We start from the raw sequence: 12,458 nt of genomic DNA, 5'->3' as shown, positions 1-12,458 counted from the left end.
CGACTGTAATGATCTCTTGCTCTTCCAGTTCATCCATTCTTGAAGATTAGTGCCTCTGCTTGCCTTGGGATCATTTTGTTCCTTTTTATACATCACACTAATCTCTCCATATTCTCTTTTTTTACACTTCCCAAATGAGAAAACATAAGCTGTTCTTTTTTTCTCCCTGAGTGCTAAGTGTTTGATTTCTGTCAGATTAACGTTCTTATTTCTTAAAAATATAAGAAATACCTCTTGAGCTGTATACTGTTGAATAATGCATCTCACATATTGATAGATTTCTGTTTGAGTAAGTATTCTATATCCAGATCTCTGGTCACTGATAGATCCCATCTCAGAATTTCACCTTCTTGCTTGTCATCCTCCTGTTCAAAATCAGTTACTGCTGTCCTGCAGCTAACCTGCCACTTGCATGTTGTAGCCACAGCTTGAGACATAAAATTCATAAGCTTTAAAGGGACAGCATGCTAGAAAAACAAATTAGACAATGTTTAGCAAAGGAACTTCTTACTCATTCTTGAGACAGTTGCTCTGCACCTGTCTTTTATCTGGACAGTGGATCTTTATCTGTGGTAAGCTGTGCATGTTTGGTTTTGAAGCTCTGGAGCATCTCAAATGTACTAAGCTCTCTGTGGTATGTTGATCATGAATAGAGATGTGACTGTTTTGTGAGAATGAATCAGAAATAACCTTTCTGAAACTCGTGATCATTATTCCAGTGGTCATTGTTTTAACTGCAGTCTTTTAACAAGGATTCAAATGCCTATCACACGCACACACAGTAAATTTGCTTAAAGGTAGTGTAGGTGTGCTCTGTGCCTCAAAATGGAAATTACAGATACCTAATCTACCCAGTTGCAAATGCATAACTTTTTTCTCTTCAGAACTTATTGAATCTAAACCATGCTAATATTCTTTTGCACAAACATCACTTAGAATAGGTTTTTCTTTGTCTTCTCATAATTTATTGTGAGTGAAATTGTACACATAAAAAAATAGTTTTTATTTTCTTAGACTTACTATTACTTTTAGCATAATCATTCAGTTCAGTTCCTCAAGATCTTGCAAAATTATTTTCCTCATCAGTCTTTACCTCTCTTCTTTCAGAACCTGATAGACTTTCAATGTCATTTTCTTGACTGAACGCAAGAAGGCGGCTTTGTTGGTGTTATTGTGTTGGGTTTTTTGCTTTTTGTTTTTTCTGTGTCTATTTTTCTGATTGCTACCTGTGACATAAAGCATTGTACTAAATTGGTTTGTGAGGCCTCTTGCCTTGCTCCATTTTCTTAAGTAGAAAGCAGAAGTAATAAGAATAAAAGATTTCATTGGAAGAACCTCTCATGTAACATTGAATCTGGCTCTATATTATGGTCTTTTATAAATAAATTTTAAGCAGAATGAGGTGAGGAATTTCTCAATACGTTCATAAGAGCAAGACAGATTTTTTGTTTCTTTTCCCCCCAGTGGTGAGTTTGCCCAAGAAATGCAGATGAAAGAAGCATTATTAGATAAGCGATTTGATGGGGCTTCGTTGACTTAGGAGTGTACCACTGAGTTTCTGAAGGTTTGTGCAACAAGAAGAATGAAGAATGTTTGTTTGTGAGCAAAGTAATAAGAATGTAATGGTGAAAGGTGAACTCAAAGAGCTTCTTGGTACTGTGGAAGGTAGGAAGGGATGTGGTTGACACAGTAGGAAAGTGTAAGAAGTGCTATTTTAGAAATCACTGATTAGAAATCTGCTAGTGAGAAATAGAGCTACTATTTTGATTGTATGAAGTACTGCCTGAGAAGCGTAAACAATTGCTGTATACTCTGAGAAGTTTATTTTACTGTTGAATTGAAATGTTCAGGCTAGTAGAGAAGGCAGTTAAATCTTGTGAGAGATTAGGAATTGGTCATTTAATCACAGAGTCACAGTATTGTAAGGGCTGGAAGGGACCTCTAGAGGTGTCCAAAACCCTGACTGTCCCCTCTGTGGACATTGGAACACTTTTAGTAATGAGAAGGCTGTTTGTTATATAGAGAATGAGAGGTTGGAAGGTAGAAGAGAAAATGGCTGCTATGTATACATTATATGATGAGAATGAGGAGTACAAAACGATTGGAAAGTTGTCTACTGAGCATTTGCGCTAAAAACAGTGAAGTATGAGAGACTGGGAATCCATGAACTATATTATTATCAAAAGTTATCTCAGCACCTTGAGAAAATTGTGATTGTTGTATACTTAGAACCATCACTTTTTAAGTGCTAAACCATTTTTTTCTATTCAAATCTTCAGGTTATTATTTTTCAGACTTTTTTTTTTTCAAAGAAGTAGATTGGAAAAGTGGTTATATGAGTCAGTGGACATCACAACCCGTTCCTTATACTAAGGGTACAATCATAAGTTTCTGAAAGCTACCCAAGATGCTGATATATGTCCTCTATTTTTTCTGGATGGGAAATAAGTGTAATTTTTTTTTTATTATTCACTGAGTGGTACAACTGTTCAGAAGACTTGAAAAGTGAATCTTGGGTCTGAGAAGTCAGTTCTGAATCCTAGCTAGACATTGATCTTGTTTAGACTTTTATTTTTTCTTCTTCAATGTGATTATGTGAATCTGCTGTCTACTAGAGATTTAATGGGCTTCTATGTGAAAAACTAAAGGAACAGGTGCTCTCAGAACCTAACTGAAGCTGATATAAGTAGTCTTTGAGAAGAGTAAACAAGAGAAAATCCTTTGTAATTGACCTAGTGATGAGCATACAAGCTGAATTTTTAGAGCTGTGTTCTCCTCAGCATTCACACAGACTTTATTAAAAGCTGAGTACTTGGCCAGAGGTGTTGCTTTCCACAATAGACATCATGCTGAAGCTGACATTCTCTGCCCTCTGAAACAGAGGTGAAACACAGTATTTTTATCTTTTGTACATTAACTGGTCATGGAGGATAGATAACATCAGTGAGGATGGAAGGAAGTTGTGCATGGATGGGTTCCCCACCTTTTTTTTTTTTTTTTTGTCTTTTTTGAACTTCCTACATAGAATTTCTATAAGCTGTTGGCAGTTCCTCTGTAATTCTTCTTTTTTGACATTTTTGTTCTGTTGAAAGACTTATAGTGCTGCCTTGTCCTTTGCTATATTGTTTTGATTATTTCTCATATTTCATCAACTTGGATCATCTTGTCAAGTCCTTCTTCATGACCATAAGGAAGAAGGAAAGTTTTAATGCAGTCTTAAAAACATGATGTAAACATAAGATTCTCCGTGACTCATTTTACATGGTAATCTGTTTCTGCCAGATTTAGATTTTTGAGATGCTTTATGAAATTCACAGAAGTTTCAGAGTAAAGATGGAGGAGAAAATGTATGATATACAAGTCACATTCTTGATAATTTCTTTAGAGGTAACTGAAGTGCTTTTATTCATTCAGTCAAAACAGTATCTTCTTAATTGTGAATGAGAGCTCAGTAGCAGACTGGACAAGTTCGTGAGGGAATAAGACCATCAACTATTACTGAACATAACAGTGGTGGTGCAGCTTATGGCTCAGGTGTTTCCAAAACACTTCTTACCAAACCTGATACTGGGAATATGCTGCCAGAGTAGAGCATGCTGTTTTCTACTGAAAAATCTTTTGTGTTCTGTGATTGGCAACACTGGGCTGGATAGATGTTTACCAGTTAACCATGTTTTTTTCATGTCACTTGGTGCAGTCAGTGCACTTCAGTCCATTCTCAATATGTAGCAATGATTCCTAGGATGCTGCTTTGAAATTCCAGAAGTCTATGAGTCTAACACAGCTCTGTATAACTCTCAGTTTTTCATCCTTCCTTTCTGCATAAGAGATGTGTGAGCAGTACCCTGGGAGTTTCATCTCTTTCTGCTGCCTGTGAGGAAAGAACAGGTTAACTGTCCTACAAAGTGACTTGCATTCACTTTGACTAAGTGAATAGGTTTTAAAATACTGTAGATTCTGAATTCAGTCCTGTATTGTTTTGTGATGAGAGGTGCATTACTGAAGGACTTGCTATTTATGAATATCTATTTTTAGTGCTAATGTATTCTAGTTGACACAACTTCTAACTCAGTAATGGCAAAATAAAGCTTTTATATAAAACTGTAATTGAAAATGCTTCTACTTACTTAAGTGAGATGATTCTTACTAATACATGTATTTGCAGGAAGCTTCCTTGTATTTCACAATGTTTTGCAGTGTGATGTCTTCCATTCTGCCCAAATCCAGAATGTGCTTTTCACTTGCCATCTCTCTTGGACAGGTGTTTTGCATATTATGATATATTCTCATTAATCACATTGGGATAAATTTTAGTGAATGCAATATGGTTTTTGTTTGTTTTGCAGGCACCAAGTATAGACGAAAAAGTAGATCTTCACTTTATTGCATTAGTTAACGTAGGTGGTCATCTCTATGAATTGGGTAAGAACATTTTTTTTATCTGCTCTACTTTTGTTTAAAAACAAATACAAGTAGTAATCTTGTTGACTATCGGTCTGAGACAAGATTATTTGATTTAATGGAGGGCTTTGGTTCTTCTGCATTGTAGGGTTTGGGGATGGTGGGAAGAGTTTATATCAAATGACTGCATCTGTTTTCCCACTGCTTTTTTTTTTTGTATTCTTCTTCCCTCAACTCTTCTGTTAAGATAAAATGACACACGATATTAGACTGTCTCTGATCTTCTTTTATTATTTGCTAAGACAGGAAGCAAGAAAGAATTGATGAACATGTATTTCTGAAAGTACTGTTATACTTATGTCCTTAAATTGCTTAGTAAATGAACTGTATGCAACTTTGCAAGTGTTAGCTGTATTATTAAATAGCATGATACAGTTAAAATTGAAATTGTATAGAATACTGGAAGATGATAATCTCCATTTGTTATAGGCTGGTTGCTTTTTAATCTATCTTAATTTAGTGGTCAATAGTCAGCTAACTTCAAAACAGTAATCTCTGTTTTCTGAATTGGTTAAAGCTATTTTTTCTCTCTTCAGATTGTTTAGCAGCAGGTTCTGCTCAGATATTCTCTAATGATTCCAATCTAAAACATGTTGCTGGGCAACCAGGCTTTGCTGCAGCCACTTCAGAAAACTGTCAAGTAGATATGAATTTAAAAACTGCAAGTCACTGGTCTTTCTTAACATATTTTTTCTGTGTTTTATAATGGGAACACTTGCTACTTTTTTTTTTATCAACATTTAATTAAGCAGTGCCCTTAATGCACCTTAGCGGGTGACAGTTAATTATAATCTGGGACAGAAGCAGTATATTAGAAATGTTTCCTAAGATGAATCTGTGGGTTAATATCAGTGATCAGTCACAAACAGTAGGCACACACCTCTGTTTTACTGATGTCTGTCAGTGTACTACAGATCAAATAGTGAGGCTGTAGAATGTAATCAAAATATGTTCTGACTTTAAATTTCAAAGCATGACGAATGGGCTTTCTCTCTGTTTAGCTGTGTGCAGCTACTTCCATATTACTTTTTCATTGTGCATAAATTTACTCAAAGAGCACACTATTGTATTTATCATATTTTGCTATATTCCATAATATGAAAGATAAAAGCCACTTCAATTTTTTATTCAATGAAAACAAACAAACAAACAAACAAAACCCCAAATAGGCATTTAGTTGAGTTTAGTTCAACTGTATGCTAGTACTATTTCCCTAGTTCTTAAAGTAACAAGTTCCCAAGTTCATAAAGTAACATCTCTCTGAACTAGCAAAAGAAAGCAAAAAATAATTAAGTAGGAAAATGGGAGAAAGTTTTTTAAATTCATTCACTGGTTTCAGTCACTGTGGCCAGCATGTGGGCTTTGGCAGTCAGAAAATGCTGGGGAACCACATGAATGCTAAATGCTTCTGATGTTTTTGCCATAGAAGACATGTTATTTATAGGCAGATGAAATTAAAATGTTATTCTGCCAAGTTGTATGTAAAAAATGTAATTAAATTTAGCTTGCAACCATACTGGGCATTCAGTTTGTTTCCTTGGCATGTTCAGAGGAATCTGTATTGTTATATCTTCAGTTCAGGATTTTATATGAACAAGAGGGTATTCGTGATTCTAAATATAAAAGTGCATTAACATAAAATCTATTTTCAGTTACGAAAAATGTCATTTGGATGTACTATTGATTTCAGTGGAATCTGTGAGGAACGGAAATCTTTAAAAAGGAGGGCAGAACCAAAAAGGAATTTGGTCTAGGGAACACTTAAGATATCCTGACAAATATTCTCATAGCGTTAGCTTCATTTGTAATCTCAGCAATATTTCTACGAATAGAATTGTTTTAAATATACTGAGAACTATAGTGTTGTTACATTGCAAATGGGAAAAAAATGTAGTTATAGTGACCATTTTTTAATGTGGTGAAAATACTTAATGCCTGAGTTATTGGAGTTGCTGATTTGTTTAATTTAAATGAAAATAATGTTTCACTTATTCTCTATGAAGTTTAATGTTCTCATGTGTCATGCAGTCCCTGATGGTGGTCGTCAAAGATACACAGCAGTCTGTCTGGATAAATCCAGTGTTATTGAAATCATTCTTTTCCATTTGAAAAGCTGAAGTGCTATCCTAGTAGTAAAGAAGTTGTAATTCATAGCCTCACATTTTCAAATAAACTATTAGAAGTATCACTTCAGGTGTTTTTAATGTAACAGAATGTGCATAATTGATGACTGTTAAAAAGTAATAATTGGAGGAGAAATTGGGGAGTAGCCATAGTTTGTATGATGCTTTTAAGAAAAGATACTTTTAAGAAAAAGAAAGTAGCATTTTTGTAAGTGAAGAGCAAAAAAGATCTGTTCATTTCTTTTATTGGCAAAAAACTTGAACTTTTCTATTTTAATTTTATAAATTTATTCATCAGTACTGCTTTATGTTTCCACAGATGGACGCAAGCCATTCCCAATAAACCATGGGGAAACTAGTGATGACTCTTTTTTAGAGGTAGGAATAGAAATTGCTCATAAATGGTATACAGAATTCAGTCTTGTTATATTTATGGTTGGATTGTGATTCTATTTGAAAGAATATCGTAATATGAGAACAGGAAGTGTAAGAAGAGTCGAGCATAACAGAAGATCAAACTGGCTTTTCTTCTCTGCTGAGATTTTCATGCACCTGATTTCAAATTGTATATGAGGGAAGTGATTAAATTGAAAATATAATTTATCGTTTTTCTTTTAGTTGACTTAGCTATAGTTTAATACATGCCAAAGTAGAAAAAAGTTGATTTGCTTTCCAACACTTACTCCTTCTGCCCCTTCTTCCTTTCTAATAATCATTGTTATAGAATCACAGAATAGCTTGATTGGAAGGGACCTTAAGGATCACCTACTTCCAACTCCCTTACCATGGGGGCAGGGCTGCCCCCCACCAGCTCAGGCTGCCCAGGGCCCCATCCAAACTGGTCTTGAGCACTACAGGGATGGGGCATCCATAGCTTCTCTGGGTAGCTGTGCCACTGCCTCACCACTATCTGAGTAATGAACCACCTCCGAACATCTAACCTGAATCTCCCTTCTTTTAGTTTAAATCCATTACCCCTTGTCTTATCACTGTCAGACCACGTGAAAATTGTCTAGTCTCCTTCCATAGTTATTTTTGTGTGCTTGTGTCAGGAGCTTTTTCACTGAGAAATTGATCACAAAGGAATACATTTAATTGAGGAGGTAAACTGCTATCCTGACAAAATGATCAGAAGTTGAAGCTGAGAGAAGTCTGTGCATCTGACTTTTATAGTATCCAGACTGGCTTAGCTTTACAAAAGGAAAACACCAGAAAAACTAAAAACAAACAAACAAACAAACAACAACTCAAAATGTTTTGTAGTTTAATAATATTTACTAATATCTGTAAAGTGTTTATACAGCTTGTGTTTGTTTGGGCAAGGGAAGAGGCTCGGTAGAGTTTTTTTTTTTTCTCCTGTTTTACTGATAACATGTGTTCTCCATATTGCACCCTAAAGCTAGATAAAGGAATTATTTATAATCAGTCACTTACCCCACGCATCTTTTGTTCATCTTGAGACAAAGGAAAAAACACAGAATAAAGCAGTACACTTCAGAATAAAGGCAAACTTCAGAGATGCATTTGGAAAGTCATGCAACAACACATCTGTTGCATGAAGTAACACTTGGTCACAAAACTCACTGTTCTGGTTCTGCACAAAACATTTGTTCTCTTATGCTAGAAATAATCCTGAATAGCAGTGACTCGGATCAGAAATGCAGTATATGTAAGTATGTGATATTATTTAGTAATCCTTGATGGAAAAGTACATCTTGACCATAATTTGTGTGAAGTGTATCTTCGCTTTTCTGTTGCTTTTTTGAATAGGTATGATTTTATAGTTGTGGCTGTTCTGTTGTTTATTTATTTATTTATTTTTCCCATAGGATGCAATAGAAGTTTGCAAGAAATTCATGGAACGTGACCCAGAAGAATTAAGATTTAATGCAATTGCACTATCTGCAGCTTAAAAACTTTTCCATTTGGGCTAACCTATTGCAATGTGTTGTAACAAGACAACTGTTGCCATACGTTAATAGTACAAGTTTTGATACTTCCCTAACAAGTCCATTAATTGTAGCACATGTGGAATAAACTTTGCATTTGTCCTTGATATAACTTGCTGCTTGTTCCTGAAGCAAATTCATGTATTTATGTACACGCATGCATTCTGTGCAGCACTTCTGTGTGGCGGGGTTTTCTCCTTCTACCCCCTTAATAGTTTTGGAAATCAGTGCCTGTGATATTTCATCATAATAATGATGAGCTAGTTCAGAGTGGAACTCTTGCTCATACCATTTTGCATATAATATTTTGAGTGGAATATGGGATACTGGGCAAAAACTTGAAATATGAGGTTACTTGCATCTTTTAATTAAAATGATACAATAATACTATAAGAACTTTTGCAGATGGCTCAGAAGATAAAGCCAGTTTTTTTTCATTGAATTATTTATAAATACGTGGAAGGAAAAAAAAGCCAGGACTGTTTCTTCTTACTGGTGCTCAGGAATAATATTTTTAAAATTCTTAGATCTACATTTTGAAGAACATTAATTTTGTTTTTCAAGCCTAATAATGTTAAAGCTTTTTAATAATTTATTAGTTAAACCAGTGTATGCAACTTGTATTTGTGGAAAAACAACATGAATTTTTATCTCAGAAAAAACAAGTAGTGATTAATGTGGTCACTAATGGTAGGAATGCAGAGGGAACACACAAGTGAATAAACAAAATGAAGCATCTCACCTAACTGAAATAAATGCTAGAAAAAGTAATAACTGTTTCAATGAAGTTTTTTAGAACAAGGCCACATTCTGTAGATCTTCAGATGGGCGTGATGGCTATATACTTTTATTCCATGTAGGAATATCTATTGTAAGTGTGTCAAGTGGCACTACTGACTGCTGTGTGATACTCTTCCCTTTTACCATCCCCTGGATCTCAAAGTACTGTTGACCAATTTCTACACTTGAAGTAGTAATTATAAAACCTTTTTTTTTTTTTTTTTTTTGCTAAGCAATCTTGTGGATAGGATTGTTGTGCAAGTAGGTTTTGTTTATTGTGCATATTTCAGATAAATTTACTTGCTGCTTTGCAGTGAAATTATTGAGGTTTGCTTCCAGTCAAGACCACTGCCAAAGGAAACTGAACTCTCAGTGTCCCATAGGTGCTTTCATTCTCTGTGAACTGTCATTGCAGGAAAAACAAATGGAGTTATGCCAGAAGCAGCTTGGCAGAATTTTCCTTCTCTACAGAAAAAGAGGCCTGGGTGTCTGTCTTATCACTTAAGAGCATCTCTCGCTCTTCTAAAGAAGTCAGAGTGTCTGTCTAAAAATCTCACCTGGAGAGTCCAGTAACAACAAGAGTCTGTTTCCTATGAGTGAGCTGGCTGGAAAAGTGAGAGGGAAGAACAATACTAATGAGCTTTCATGCGGAGCATTTTCTTCAGCCCAATAAAACATACTATCATTAATATGTGCATTTCTCTTGTTGTGGTCATTAGTAAAGCCCTGAAACATGCTTTTAAATAAAAATCAAAGGCCTTATTAAGTAAATAGAACAACTGTGTTGCCTTCCTGCTCATAATAGCAAAATCCACTAAAAAGTGGTCACAGTATAATTAGGGTAAAGCACATTTTATGTTATAAATGTGACGTAGAGGATTACAGTTAAGAAACTAGAGGTAGTATATATAAGGTATTTTTACTGCAGGGAGGGGTGAAGAGGAAAGAGGGAGAAGAATTACAGTTCAAAGCTACATTACTTATCTACTTTAGGGAAGTAGTCACACACATGCTTTTCAGTGCTCCACTGTTGGTATTTTTAGGTAATGTGGAGAATACATTTTTGTGCAATTATTTATTGTCAAATCACTTCAAAACTGGGGTTTTAATTGAGCATGAGGACTGAGGAGGATCACCTAGTTCCAACTCCCCTACCATGGGGAGTTTATGATAAAGGAAAATTGGGGTTAGAAAACTAGAATTGGGATGGGATTTTTCATGATCACACTGGAAAAATACATCTTGAATATTAAGGAGAAGCTTATCTGTAAGAATTCTTGATATATTGGCAATAAGGTTTGTAAACTTCAGTTCTCCTGCATAATAAGTTTCCCTTCTGTCTTGCTTTTTTTTTTTTTTCTTTTTTCTTTTTTTCAGTGCACTTCATATGTTTCTTGCACAGTGCCTTGTTAGGCTGAAGTGTTGCAAGACCATGCTGCAGGGTGTCCTACCTTGTGTGGACAGCATAGTGGTCTTCCTGTGCTGACAGGGCTGTGCTTCGATACACACACTGCCCAGGGAAGTGGTGGAGTCACCATCTCTGGAGATATTCAAGAAATGTGTAGACGTGGCACTGAGGGACAGGGCATGGTGATGATGGGCTGACAGTTGGACTAGATGGTCTTAATGGTCTTTTCTAATCTCAGGAATTCTAGGTGTTGGCATCTGCCTAGAGAAATGCAGGCAGGAAGGGAATCTGCAGAATGCTGGAATACCCATGGAACTGAAAGGATGTGACTGAGCTAGGTGTCAGGAACATGTAGCTGCCATGTATCCTCCTGCTAGGTCCTGGCCAAGGGCTCTGAAGGCTTACAGTTGCCATACTTGTATGATCCATGTGTATTAGCTCAGGCTCTCTGGGAAAATTCTGCTGTTATTTCAAAGTTGTACAGTTTCTGCCAGGCCTCGCCAACTTTGCATGTAGCATTGTTTGGCTGCAGGCATTCAGTGCTGGCGACTGCCAGAAAATGCCTCCTCGGCTCCTGCAGCTGGGGTTGTCTGTATGTAACTTCATATGGAAATGGTGCAGGTAGGAGCCAGGAGGTGAGGCATGCTCAGCACTTCTGTAATTCTTGCTGAGTGAAGCTGTGCTGCTATTAAGCACTCCGAATTGCTCAGACTCTTTTAAGTATATTGGCATAAATTTTCCCATGATACCACAAGTGTTTTGTTGAGAAACTGAGAAGGTAAGAACCGGAGTAATGTGCTTTTTCCCTTCAGCCACGGCTGCATCATTAAGATTTTAAACTAAGCAAAGAGAAGGTGTTCCTAGTCACCGAAATGCTAACACACAGAAAAAAGGGAATGTACAGCTCACATTTAGAAAACAAATATGGACTTCCCTTAAGAGGGGAAGAAATCCGCCTTGATGGAAAATATTATTATATCAAATATTTGTAGAATGCCCTATGAAAAAAACGTGGCAGACTCTAGCTTGGGTTATCCACAGGAGCATGCACAGGGAAAGGCTTTGTTTGGCAGCTCAGACTGATGCTATGTTTGCTGCTCTTGATGCTAATAATTAGCAGTGGTGCCCGGTGTCTGTAAGTTTTTTCTGACCTAGGCCTCCAGTGACTTGTTAGTGAGAGCAGTAAGCTGCTTCACTTGTTTGTGCTCACACAGAAAAATTGCATCTGTGCCAATTTAAAGTTTTGAAAAGGAAATGGCTCGTGTTGGAACTTCTGTGTCTCAGTGAGTAACTTCTGATTGAGGATTTCAACCATTAATCATGATTAAGTAATTTGATAAGCTATTAAGTGCATAAAACAATCAGAAATGCAGATTCTTTACATTTTTTCTTGTGGCTGATGTGGCTTGAGGCAGGAAAGAGGAGCAGGAAAAATCTTCAAAATTACAACTTTTGTCATTATTTCATTCATCCCTGCCTCCATATCATAGAATCATAGAATCATACAACGGCTTGGGTTGGAAAGGACCTCAAGGATCATCAAGCTCCAACTTCTCTGCTGCAGGCAGGGCTGCCAACCTCCACATATAATACTAGACCAGGCTGCCCAGGGCCCCATCCAATCTGGTCTTGAAAATCCAATCTGGCACCCCTGGGATGGGGCATCCACAACCTCTCTGGGCAGCGTGTTCCAGCATCTCACCACTCTTTCTGTAAAGAACTTCCCCCTGACATCCA

At 36.4% G+C, this 12,458-nt stretch overlaps 1 protein-coding gene across 1 annotated transcript in view; it reads left to right on the top strand.

Annotated features, from left to right (window-relative positions):
• Positions 1-10,002, top strand: part of UCHL3 (ubiquitin C-terminal hydrolase L3) — a 49,505-nt gene extending 39,503 nt beyond the window's left edge. Inside the window, exons 6-8 of the mRNA XM_031607973.2 lie at positions 4,347-4,422; positions 6,904-6,962; positions 8,414-10,002. Of these exons, the coding sequence (XP_031463833.1) occupies positions 4,347-4,422; positions 6,904-6,962; positions 8,414-8,497 (219 nt within the window). The 3' untranslated portion in view covers positions 8,498-10,002. The remainder of the gene's footprint in view (positions 1-4,346; positions 4,423-6,903; positions 6,963-8,413) is intronic.
• Positions 10,003-12,458: the final 2,456 nt, after the last annotated feature.

The sequence above is a fragment of the Phasianus colchicus genome, chromosome 1 (assembly GCF_987193195.1).
Source record: "Phasianus colchicus chromosome 1, bPhaCol1.hap1.1, whole genome shotgun sequence".
Classification (NCBI taxonomy): domain Eukaryota; kingdom Metazoa; phylum Chordata; class Aves; order Galliformes; family Phasianidae; genus Phasianus; species Phasianus colchicus.
The sequence above is the reverse complement of the archived record's forward strand: the minus strand, read 5'-3'. Positions and strand labels throughout refer to the sequence as shown.